Raw genomic sequence first — 12301 nt, 5'->3', positions numbered from 1 at the left:
GGGGGGTGGGGGGGGGGGGGGGTGGGGGGGGGGGGGGGTGGGGGGGGGGGGGGGTGGGGGGGGGGGGGGGTGGGGGGGGGGGGGGGTGGGGGGGGGGGGGGGTGGGGGGGGGGGGGGGTGGGGGGGGGGGGGGGTGGGGGGGGGGGGGGGTGGGGGGGGGGGGGGGTGGGGGGGGGGGGGGGTGGGGGGGGGGGGGGGTGGGGGGGGGGGGGGGTGGGGGGGGGGGGGGGTGGGGGGGGGGGGGGGTGGGGGGGGGGGGGGGTGGGGGGGGGGGGGGGTGGGGGGGGGGGGGGGTGGGGGGGGGGGGGGGTGGGGGGGGGGGGGGGTGGGGGGGGGGGGGGGTGGGGGGGGGGGGGGGTGGGGGGGGGGGGGGGTGGGGGGGGGGGGGGGTGGGGGGGGGGGGGGGTGGGGGGGGGGGGGGGTGGGGGGGGGGGGGGGTGGGGGGGGGGGGGGGTGGGGGGGGGGGGGGGTGGGGGGGGGGGGGGGTGGGGGGGGGGGGGGGTGGGGGGGGGGGGGGGTGGGGGGGGGGGGGGGTGGGGGGGGGGGGGGGTGGGGGGGGGGGGGGGTGGGGGGGGGGGGGGGTGGGGGGGGGGGGGGGTGGGGGGGGGGGGGGGTGGGGGGGGGGGGGGGTGGGGGGGGGGGGGGGTGGGGGGGGGGGGGGGTGGGGGGGGGGGGGGGTGGGGGGGGGGGGGGGTGGGGGGGGGGGGGGGTGGGGGGGGGGGGGGGTGGGGGGGGGGGGGGGTGGGGGGGGGGGGGGGTGGGGGGGGGGGGGGGTGGGGGGGGGGGGGGGTGGGGGGGGGGGGGGGTGGGGGGGGGGGGGGGTGGGGGGGGGGGGGGGTGGGGGGGGGGGGGGGTGGGGGGGGGGGGGGGTGGGGGGGGGGGGGGGTGGGGGGGGGGGGGGGTGGGGGGGGGGGGGGGTGGGGGGGGGGGGGGGTGGGGGGGGGGGGGGGTGGGGGGGGGGGGGGGTGGGGGGGGGGGGGGGTGGGGGGGGGGGGGGGTGGGGGGGGGGGGGGGTGGGGGGGGGGGGGGGTGGGGGGGGGGGGGGGTGGGGGGGGGGGGGGGTGGGGGGGGGGGGGGGTGGGGGGGGGGGGGGGTGGGGGGGGGGGGGGGTGGGGGGGGGGGGGGGTGGGGGGGGGGGGGGGTGGGGGGGGGGGGGGGTGGGGGGGGGGGGGGGTGGGGGGGGGGGGGGGTGGGGGGGGGGGGGGGTGGGGGGGGGGGGGGGTGGGGGGGGGGGGGGGTGGGGGGGGGGGGGGGTGGGGGGGGGGGGGGGTGGGGGGGGGGGGGGGTGGGGGGGGGGGGGGGTGGGGGGGGGGGGGGGTGGGGGGGGGGGGGGGTGGGGGGGGGGGGGGGTGGGGGGGGGGGGGGGTGGGGGGGGGGGGGGGTGGGGGGGGGGGGGGGTGGGGGGGGGGGGGGGTGGGGGGGGGGGGGGGTGGGGGGGGGGGGGGGTGGGGGGGGGGGGGGGTGGGGGGGGGGGGGGGTGGGGGGGGGGGGGGGTGGGGGGGGGGGGGGGTGGGGGGGGGGGGGGGTGGGGGGGGGGGGGGGTGGGGGGGGGGGGGGGTGGGGGGGGGGGGGGGTGGGGGGGGGGGGGGGTGGGGGGGGGGGGGGGTGGGGGGGGGGGGGGGTGGGGGGGGGGGGGGGTGGGGGGGGGGGGGGGTGGGGGGGGGGGGGGGTGGGGGGGGGGGGGGGTGGGGGGGGGGGGGGGTGGGGGGGGGGGGGGGTGGGGGGGGGGGGGGGTGGGGGGGGGGGGGGGTGGGGGGGGGGGGGGGTGGGGGGGGGGGGGGGTGGGGGGGGGGGGGGGTGGGGGGGGGGGGGGGTGGGGGGGGGGGGGGGTGGGGGGGGGGGGGGGTGGGGGGGGGGGGGGGTGGGGGGGGGGGGGGGTGGGGGGGGGGGGGGGTGGGGGGGGGGGGGGGTGGGGGGGGGGGGGGGTGGGGGGGGGGGGGGGTGGGGGGGGGGGGGGGTGGGGGGGGGGGGGGGTGGGGGGGGGGGGGGGTGGGGGGGGGGGGGGGTGGGGGGGGGGGGGGGTGGGGGGGGGGGGGGGTGGGGGGGGGGGGGGGTGGGGGGGGGGGGGGGTGGGGGGGGGGGGGGGTGGGGGGGGGGGGGGGTGGGGGGGGGGGGGGGTGGGGGGGGGGGGGGGTGGGGGGGGGGGGGGGTGGGGGGGGGGGGGGGTGGGGGGGGGGGGGGGTGGGGGGGGGGGGGGGTGGGGGGGGGGGGGGGTGGGGGGGGGGGGGGGTGGGGGGGGGGGGGGGTGGGGGGGGGGGGGGGTGGGGGGGGGGGGGGGTGGGGGGGGGGGGGGGTGGGGGGGGGGGGGGGTGGGGGGGGGGGGGGGTGGGGGGGGGGGGGGGTGGGGGGGGGGGGGGGTGGGGGGGGGGGGGGGTGGGGGGGGGGGGGGGTGGGGGGGGGGGGGGGTGGGGGGGGGGGGGGGTGGGGGGGGGGGGGGGTGGGGGGGGGGGGGGGTGGGGGGGGGGGGGGGTGGGGGGGGGGGGGGGTGGGGGGGGGGGGGGGTGGGGGGGGGGGGGGGTGGGGGGGGGGGGGGGTGGGGGGGGGGGGGGGTGGGGGGGGGGGGGGGTGGGGGGGGGGGGGGGTGGGGGGGGGGGGGGGTGGGGGGGGGGGGGGGTGGGGGGGGGGGGGGGTGGGGGGGGGGGGGGGTGGGGGGGGGGGGGGGTGGGGGGGGGGGGGGGTGGGGGGGGGGGGGGGTGGGGGGGGGGGGGGGTGGGGGGGGGGGGGGGTGGGGGGGGGGGGGGGTGGGGGGGGGGGGGGGTGGGGGGGGGGGGGGGTGGGGGGGGGGGGGGGTGGGGGGGGGGGGGGGTGGGGGGGGGGGGGGGTGGGGGGGGGGGGGGGTGGGGGGGGGGGGGGGTGGGGGGGGGGGGGGGTGGGGGGGGGGGGGGGTGGGGGGGGGGGGGGGTGGGGGGGGGGGGGGGTGGGGGGGGGGGGGGGTGGGGGGGGGGGGGGGTGGGGGGGGGGGGGGGTGGGGGATATTAACAAAACCCAGCTAGTCCACCTGTCAAATTCTTCAGGCCCGGAGTACCTGAAGAACAACTACGGTTGCTAGGTAACAGTGGAAACCAGCAGACAGTGGAGGAGGCGGCCTCCTACATTCCTGCTGGGTGACCTTCATTCAGAACTCTCTCATCCCCACCTACCTCACAAGGTGTCTGTTGTGGGGAGAGGAAGGACCAGGCTTATATACCTTCTTTATAGAAGCCTTCTACTGCTTGAGTCCCATCGATTATTTGCCCCTTGGAGCCCACATTCTTTAAGAAATTCACTAATCTCAGGGTTGCTGAATGAGCTCCACCAACAGCTAGGCTACGTTTCTTCGGTTCTTCAGCTTGCCCCCAATAAGTTTGCTGACAGTCACCCCATTTCCTTCGTGCCGTTTTCACCAAAATGCTGACAAACAATCAGCATTGCGATTGAGTCAAGTAAATAATAACCAAGCACCATCAAGTTGCAACCAATTCATGGTGATTTTCAAGGCAAGAGAAGAGCAGGGCATTACTTTCCCCTGTATAGCAACCTGGGTCTTCCGTGCTGGTCTCCCATCTAGTACTAACCATGGCAGACCCTGCTTCCAAGACTTGAAGAGCTCGTGCTAGTCTGGGCTGTTCAGATACATGCATGGTGATTGATGAGGTCCTTTAGCAGTGGTGGGATCCAAAAATTTTAGTAACAGGTTCCCATGGTGGTGGGATTCAAACTGTGGCGTAGCGCCAATGGGGCTGGGCGGGGCATGACGGGGGCATGGCCGGGGATTCCGGGGTGCGGCATTCCTGGGTGGGGTTGTGGCAAGGACGCAGCCACTGCGCCGGTCCTTGGGTGGGAAACGAATGCACACAGGCGCAGGCTGCCACGCATGCCGGTGCACCTCCTGCTAGACTGCTTCAAGTTCTGCGTGCTACTGCTGAGAGGAGGGGCGTAACTAAGGCAAAAATCACGTGGCAAAATCACCAATTAGTAACCCCCTCTCGGCACAGACAAATAATTAGTAACCTACTCTCGGGAACCTGTGAGAACCTGTTGGATCCCGCCTCTGCCCTTTAGTAGATTTCTTACATGCTTCAGGGTTGGGTGCCATGATGCTCCCCCCACCGGCCCTTGCCCTTTTCCTCACAAGCCAATGAAAATATTTGCAAAACACTGTCAATCCACCCCTCATTTGTTTGCACTCACCCCCTCGAAATGATTCCTGCCTGCTATTTTGTGCTTGTTCCATAGTTTTTGTTAGTTCTCCGTGGGTCTGACACCTCATGCTGCGACTCTTCGTAGGTCATGCACTTGAAGCTTTCAAAATATCACCCACCAAGTTTTTTTTAAAACTGATGAAAATAAACAGGTGAGATGATGGAGTGAGTTCAGAAAATGGCACCGAAGAGAGAGTTCAGGAAGTGCAGAGAGGCATAGGGAACATTTTAAGGAGATACACGCAGCAAGTCAAAATATTTTGAAAACATTTCAACACAAGAATTGCTAGAGAAGAGGATGCGTTTAAAATGTTTTCAGGCTGGAAAGAAAACATTTCAGGCTAAAAACAGTGTGGAACTCCTTGGAGGAAATATTTCATTCCCTGTCTTAAAACGTTTTATTTTGGTTGTGCGGAAAAGGCCTCTCCCCCCCTCCCCCATCAGTTTGTAATGGAGAACGTATGTGTTTTTATGTCTGTGTAGGTCGCAGAGGCATTAAGCGAAGCAGATTTTCAACTCAAACTGGACTTGCTCTTTACGGACAGCGAACAACAGTGAGCATATCATTTTAACACTTGGCAAAAACTTCATTCAGGTGATCTTTGCCTTCTCTGTTGGCCTAAATTGCCCTCATTTCGACCTTCCAAAGTTGTATCTGGCTTTATCCTATGTAAGTGACCCTCTGTTTTGCGGCTAGATCTGCTTTTTCGGAATATTGAACCTTTCTGAGCCTTTGGCCGCTCCCACACGGCCACACTGGGGGTTGGGTCGGCGTACATGATGCCGACCCAACCCCCCTGGGACCGTTCGCACGAACGGTCTCGGGAACGACAAGGAAGATGGCACCGCGGAGTGCCGTCACCCGATTGATGTATCTTACCTGCGACGGTCCGGTGCATCGCCGAGACCAGGGGACACGCCCCCCTGCCCCGCGCGACCACTCCGGAGTTGCAGGGCAGGGGGGCGTGTCCCCAGGCCTCAGCGACACACTGGACGGTCGCAGGGAAGGTAAGTCGATCGGGAAAGGGGGGGAGGGATGGCACCTTTCAGCCGCTGCCGTTTGTACGGCAGCGGCTGGAAGCCGCCGTTTTCCAAAAACCTTGCTTGGGGAGCGAGGTGGGAAAATAGCAGCTTCGCGCCGCTGGGGAGGAGCAAGGGTGGCTCAGGCTGCCCCCATGCGAACAGCTCCATAGGGACGGCGTTTTTGCCATCCCTAGGGCGCTGTATACGGCCCGGGCGGAAAGGGCTTTATATTAATGTAATGCTTCCCTCAAGGGAAATCTTTTCAAATGCTTGTAATAGAGAAAGCTGGTATTGGATGTTGTGACGTCTAGTTTTAAGAAGATACTTCAGATCTTTGAGGTTTCCAACACTGTCAGGTAGAATTCTGGGAGATAGATACCTTGTAAGGTTCAAGTGGAATAGCCATGCGTATAGCTACGATCTTCTTATGTCTTGTATTTTGATGAGCACGTGCTTGAAAGGTACAGATTTATCTGTGTATATGGGGTAGAGAGAGGGTGGTATTATCATATTGTGATGTCTAATGTCAGCTACAAGGGGTGTGGGTAAATCTGTCAGCACAAACTCCATTTTTAGATTTTGAAGCATGTGTTCAGTTTGTGGGAGAGATGTGGAAAATATAGTCATTTCTGGGTTTTAAGCACATCCGTCTTTCAAGATAAATGGTGGAATATTGAACGTTGTGAATGAAAGCCAGCATGGTGTAGTGCAGTGATGGTGAACCTTTTTGAGACTGAGTGCCCAAATTGCAACCCAAACTCCGCTTATTCATTGCAAAGTGCCAACCCGGTGATTTAACCTGAATGCTGAGGTTTTAGTTTAGAAAAAACCAGTTGCCTCCCTCTTCATCCACCAAACCCACTCGAGTAGGGGCCAGCCTCCTCTAGCCTCCAGCAAGTCCAGCGCGTACTGCTCTGTGCCTCTCTAGCATCTCTGCCTCTTCTGTGCCCCCCCCTCGGGCAGCAGCCACCCGGAGCACAGACACCAGGCTTGCCAGCCGAGTCCTCTCTGCTCACCGCAGTGCGCGCATGTCGTGCTCGGTGACCCAGGCCAGCCTAGATGTGTGTGTGTGGGGGGGGGTGATTTTCCACCCCCCACATGACGAACTCTGTGTGTGCGTGCCCACAGAGAGGGCTCCGAGTGCCACCTCTGGCACCCGTGCCATAGGTTCGCCATCACTGGTGTAGTGGTTAAGAGCAGGTAGACTCTAATCTGTGGAACTGGGTTTGATTCCCCACTCCTCTGCATAAGCAGCAGACTCTTATCTGGTGAACTGGATTTGTTTCCTCACTCCTACCCATGAAGCCTGCTGGGTGATCTTGGGTCAACCGCAGTTGTCTCAGAACTCTCCCAGCCCCACCTACCTCACAAGGTGTCTGTTGTGGGGAAAGGAAGGGAAAAGGAGTTTGAAAGTCCCTTTGAGTTGCCTTACAGGAGAGAAAGGGGGTATAGATCCAAACTCTTTCATCTGTGAATTGGGGAACAGACGTCACTTTCTTATGGGGATGTCATAATATTGACATTGTTCATAGCAGTACAAATAAGAGGAATACATCAGCCTCGTAGAATGCTCTTTGCCACTGAGAGAATCTCTGCCAAGCAATCAAAATCCTACTCACGACAGCATCCTCTCTAGGACTATCACACTGTTGCAGCCTGAGCTGCCAGAAGGCCTTTCTTCACTTTCTCTGCAGGCTAAGAGATGTCGCCACAGTCCCAGTGATCAGCAGTCGCACTTTGGGGCTTCACTTCCACCCGAGGCAAGGCCTGCACCACCACGTCCCAGTCATGTTTGACTACTTCCATCTGTCTGCAATCTCTGTGACAGTGCATGGCTCTCTGGTGGCCTTACACCAACCCCTGATCAGGTAAGGGTCAATGGAAGAATGAGCGCCCATGGGCGAAATGAGCTTAAAACCTTGGGCTAGTCACAGTTCTTCAGAACTCTCTCAGCCCCACCTACCTCACAAAGTGTCTGTTGGGCAGAGAGGAAGGGAAAGGAGCTTGTAAGCCACCTTGAGTCTCCTTGCAGGAGAGAAAAGTGGGGTATAAATCCAATCTCCTCCCCCTCCTCCTCCTCCTAACAACAACAACAACAACAACAACAACAACAACAACAACAGCAGCAGCAACAATACTAGGCTGACCAGACGTCCCGCTTTGGGCGGGACAGTCCCACCTTCAAACAACTTGTCCCCTGTCCCATGGGTAATTTCAATTGTCCTGATTCTTGGGAGGCTGCCGCACTGCCTTCGGGGGCGCAAGGCAGTGCGGCAGCCTCCCGCACATGCGGCCGTAGGAGCACAGCCTTCTGGGGCGCAGCAGCACCCCAGAAGGCAGTGTGCGCATGCGCGCGCGCGGCTGCCTACCCCCGTCCCGGTTCACAAAGGTGACCATCTGGTCACCTTAAATAAGACCATTGGTCTGTCTAGCACAAGGGTCCTCACCATGGCTCTGACCGATGCCTTCAAGATGAATGCTGTTTTTAAAACAGCAAAATATTATGGCCAGTAAAAATAACTAGCTATCCTGAAATCAGAAGGGAAGTCTTGCGAGGCGAGGGCTTTGGAGTGCATTGCATTGCTGATACTTCTAATGCTATGTCGTTTGTTATTCATTTGCTGTCTAGCTTTGCTCGTCCAGTGAAAGGGTCATGGCTTGGGAAAGGCAGCTCGGAGACAGGCCCAGATCCGACCGGGATGTCACTTGAAAATCTGGTATTTGGCGCTGGTTACTGCAAGCCTGTTGCTTCAGAGGTATGGGGCACACACTTTCACATAAATATTTTCAGTCCATAGTTCTCAGGCATAGCATTGGGATTCTGCAAAGAGGATCTACAGGTTGCTAAAGAGGAGGGTGAACATTTCCCCTACAAACTCCCCCCCACCCCACATCTTCCAGGTGAGGCCTGGAGATTTTCCAAAATTACACCTCATCAGCAGAGTACAAAGATTGGTTCCTCTGGACAAAATGGCTGCTTTGGAATTTGGACTCCATGACAATATACCTACTCCCGAAACCCTCCTTCCTTAGGTTCCAGCATGGTACAGTGGTTAGGAGCAGCAGTGGCATAGGAGGTTAAGAGCTCATGTATCTAATCTGGAGGAACCGGATTTGATTCCCCACTCTGCCGCCTGAGCTGTGGAGCTTATCTGGGGAATTCAGATTAGCCTGTACACTCCCACACATGCCAGCTGGGTGACCTTGGGCTAGTCACAGCTTCTCGGAGCTCTCTCAGCCCCACCTACCTCACAGGGTGTTTGTGAGGGGGGAAGGGCAAGGAGATTCTAAGCCCCTTTGAGTCTCCTACAGGAGAGAAAGGGGGGATATAAATCCAAACTCTTCTTCTTCTTCTTATGAGTGGCTGACTCTAATCTGGAGAATCAGGTTTGATTCCCCACTCCTCTCCATGAGCACCAGACTTTAATCTGAAGAACTGAGTCCTCCACATGAAGCCTGATAGGTGACCTTGGGCCAGTCACAGTTCTCCGAAACTCTCTCAGCCCCATCTACCTCGCAAGGAGTCTGTGATGGGGAGAGGGGAAGGAGTTTTTAATCTGTTTTGAGAGTCCTTTTGAGAGGAGAGGTATAAAGCAGGGCAAAAAAACCCCCAACTCTTCTCCTACTCCTCCTTCTCCTCTCCATCCTCGTTCCCCAGAAATTTCCCATCTCAGAACTGGCAACCCTATCAGACATAGGTCGAATCCCCACTTGAAATTTGCACGCAGATCCAAACCTGTTTGTTGTGAAACCGTGTCCTCTTCATCGGAGTTTCTCCCTCCCCACCGCAGCGAGCACACAGCAGACACACCCGGTTGCAGAACTCTTAGCAATCCCCACTACCAGGCGAGCTCGCTTTGCTGGTTTCCCCTGATTGGCTGGCGTGCCTTGATGGGGCGGGACCTTTTCCCACTGCAGAAACGTACATTGTAGGGGCATGATAAAAAAACCAGCGTGTAAAAGTTTAACGTTTAACTGTGCAAGCAGTTAATCGTTACCTGTGTAAACCATTAAAGATTCAAAGTTACACGTTTGACTGTTTAACATTTGCGTCCCCTTCTGCTGGCCAATCGCAAAAGCGGAAATGAAACCAAGGAAAGGCTGCACGCGCATTGCAGCGCTGATTGGTTGCCCGAATTCCGCGTCACACTCCAGGGCGGGAAACAAGTCAGGGTTTCAACCCTCATCCCTCCCCTCGGATCAGCTCTGAGCCGTGTCAATAAGGTCTGTGCCACTTGCAACCAGGTCCTGCCGGAACGCAGATTAACAGGGAGAACGAGCACCAGAAACGGAATCTGCCACGCAAGCAATGGGAAGGTCATCCCTCAAACCTGGTTAGTTTGTGTTTTGAAACCTGGCTAAGGCGGTAGTGGGGATTCGACCATAGACAGCATGTTTCTGAATTTATTTTATTTGTTGCATCGATAGTGCTGGGTGCTCAACAGAAATACCAAGTTTCCTAAGAAAGTTTTTGCTTACTGATCTTACATCTTCCTGGACACCAGGCTTGCTGTAAATCTTTAATGCTTTTGGTGTCTTTATTTCTGGGCTGAGTATGGAAGCTTGGTTGTCCCTATTCAAAGAACACCTCTTAAGCCTGTAGGAACCTCTTAAGAAACTCTCCACTGCTAAGGCCCTGCTCATGACTGCCAAGCCTTAGTGAGTTTTTGCCATGTCTCCAGTAGGCAGTACAGCATATGTATCTTTAGACTGCCTGCTTTTGTTATGTTAACCATTAACTGTTTTTTTCCCTGCCTACTTTCACTTTCCACTGAATTGCTTTCTGGATAGTATGTATGGCCCTTTCCGCACGGGCCTAATATGGTGGCCTGGGGACGGCAAAAACACCATCCCCAGGGAGCCATTCGCACAGGGGGCGCAGCTGCTTTGCAGCTGCTCCGCTCGAGCGGCGCGAAGCCGCCATTTTCCTACCTCGCTTCCCGAGCGAGGTTTACGGAAAACACAGGCTTCAAGCCGCTGCCGTGCAAACGGCTGTGGCTCGAAGGCGCCTTCCCTCCCCCCATGTCCTGTTGACCTACCTGCTCTGCGGCCCTCCGGCATGTCGCCGAGGCCTGGGGACACGTCTCCTCTGCCCTGCGACTCCGGAGCGGTCAGGCAGGGCAGGGGGCGTATCCCCTGGCCTCGGCGACATGCAGGAGGGCCGCAGAGCAGGTAGGTCGACAGGACAACGGCGCAGCGTAGCGCCGTCGTCCCGGGAGGTTCTGGGACCGTTCAGGCAAACGGTCCCAGAGGGGTTGGGTCGGCATCATGTATGCTGACCCAACCCCTACCGTAGCCGTGCGGAAATGGCCTAACATTCAAAGGATTGAGATTCCCAAACTGAGAGATAAGAACATAAGAACATAAGAACAAGCCAGCTGGATCAGACCAAAGTCCATCTAGTCCAGCTCTCTGCTACTCGCAGTGGCCCACCAGGTGCCTTTGGGAGCTCACATGTAGGATGTGAACGCAATGGCCTTCTGCGGCTGTTGCTCCCGATCACCTGGTCTGTTAAGGCATTTGCAATCTCAGATCAAAGAGGATCAAGATTGGTAGCCATAAATCGACTTCTCCTCCATAAATCTGTCCAAGCCCCTTTTAAAGCTATCCAGGTTAGTGGCCATCACCACCTCCTGTGGCAGCATATTCCAAACACCAATCACACGTTGCGTGAAGAAGTGTTTCCTTTTATTAGTCCTAATTCTTCCCCCCAGCATTTTCAATGAATGTCCCCTGGTTCTAGTATTGTGAGAAAGAGAGAAAAATGTCTCTCTGTCAACATTTTCTACCCCATGCATAATTTTGTAGACTTCAATCATATCCCCCCTCAGCCGCCTCCTCTCCAAACTAAAGAGTCCCAAACGCTGCAGCCTTTCCTCATAGGGAAGGTGCTCCAGTCCCTCAATCATCCTTGTTGCCCTTCTCTGCACTTTTTCTATCTCCTCAATATCCTTTTTGAGATGCGGCGACCAGAACTGGACACAGTACTCCAAGTGCGGTTGCACCACTGCTTTATATAAGGGCATGACAATCTTTGCAGTTTTATTATCAATTCCTTTTCTAATGATCCCCAGCATAGAGTTTGTCTTTTTCACAGCTGCCATGCATTGAGTTGACATTCCCATGGAACTATCAACTAAGACGCCTAAATCCCTTTCCTGGTCTGTGACTGATAGCACTGACCCCTGTAGCGTGTATGTGAAGTTTGGATTTTTTGCCCCTATGTGCATCACTTTACATTTTGCTACATTGAACTGCATTTGCCATTTCTGAGCCCACTCACCTAATTTATCAAGGTCCGCTTGGAGCTCTTCGCAATCCTTTGTGGTTCTCACCACCCTACATAATTTGGTATCATCTGCAAACTTGGCCACCACGCTACCCACCCCTACTTCCAGGTCATTTATGAATAGGTTAAAGAGCACTGGTCCCAAAACGGATCCTTGGGGGACACCACTCCCAACATCTCTCCATTGTGAGAACTTCCCATTTACACCCACTCTTTGTTTCCTGTTTCTCAACCAGTTTTTAATCCATAGGAGGACTTCCCCTCTTATTCCTTCATTGCTGAGTTTTCTCAACAGTCTCTGGTGAGGAACTTTGTCAAAAGCCTTTTGGAAATCCAAGTAGACAATGTCCACTGGTTCACCCCTGTCCACATGCCTGTTTACACCCTCAAAGAACTCTAGTAAGTTTGTAAGACAGGATTTGCCTCTGCAAAAGCAATGCTGACTCTTTCTCAGCAGGTCTTGCTTTTCTACATGTTTTATAATTTTATCTTTAATGATAGATTCTACTAATTTACCAGGAACAGATGTCAACCTGACTGGCCTGTAATTTCCTGGGTCCCCCCTAGATCCTTTCTTAAAGATTGGTGTGACATTGGCCATCTTCCAGTCTTCAGGGATGGAGCCTGATTTCAGGGATAAGTTGCATATTAAAGTGAGAAGATCAGCAATTTCATGCTTGAGCTCTTTAAGAACTCTTGGGTGAATGCAATCTGGGCCAGGGGATTTGGTAACATTTAGTTTATCAATGGCTGCCAGAACTTCTTCCTTGTCTATCACTATCTTCGCTAGTTCCTCGGATTCGCCTCC

General features: G+C 60.3%; 1 protein-coding gene across 1 annotated transcript in view; it reads left to right on the top strand.

Moving 5' to 3' along the window:
* The first annotated feature begins 3741 nt into the window (after positions 1–3741).
* The window catches only part of LOC125439477 (protein FAM135B-like), a 33077-nt gene continuing 24517 nt past the window's right edge, over positions 3742–12301 (top strand). Inside the window, exons 1-4 of the mRNA XM_048508578.1 lie at positions 3742–3759; positions 4665–4735; positions 6899–7072; positions 7834–7960. Coding sequence (XP_048364535.1) covers positions 3742–3759; positions 4665–4735; positions 6899–7072; positions 7834–7960 — 390 coding nt within the window. The remainder of the gene's footprint in view (positions 3760–4664; positions 4736–6898; positions 7073–7833; positions 7961–12301) is intronic.

Source organism: Sphaerodactylus townsendi, linkage group LG09, assembly GCF_021028975.2.
Source record: "Sphaerodactylus townsendi isolate TG3544 linkage group LG09, MPM_Stown_v2.3, whole genome shotgun sequence".
NCBI classification, from domain to species: Eukaryota; Metazoa; Chordata; class Lepidosauria; order Squamata; family Sphaerodactylidae; genus Sphaerodactylus; species Sphaerodactylus townsendi.
Note: the sequence above shows the minus strand (reverse complement) of the source record. Positions and strands in the feature narration are given on the sequence as shown.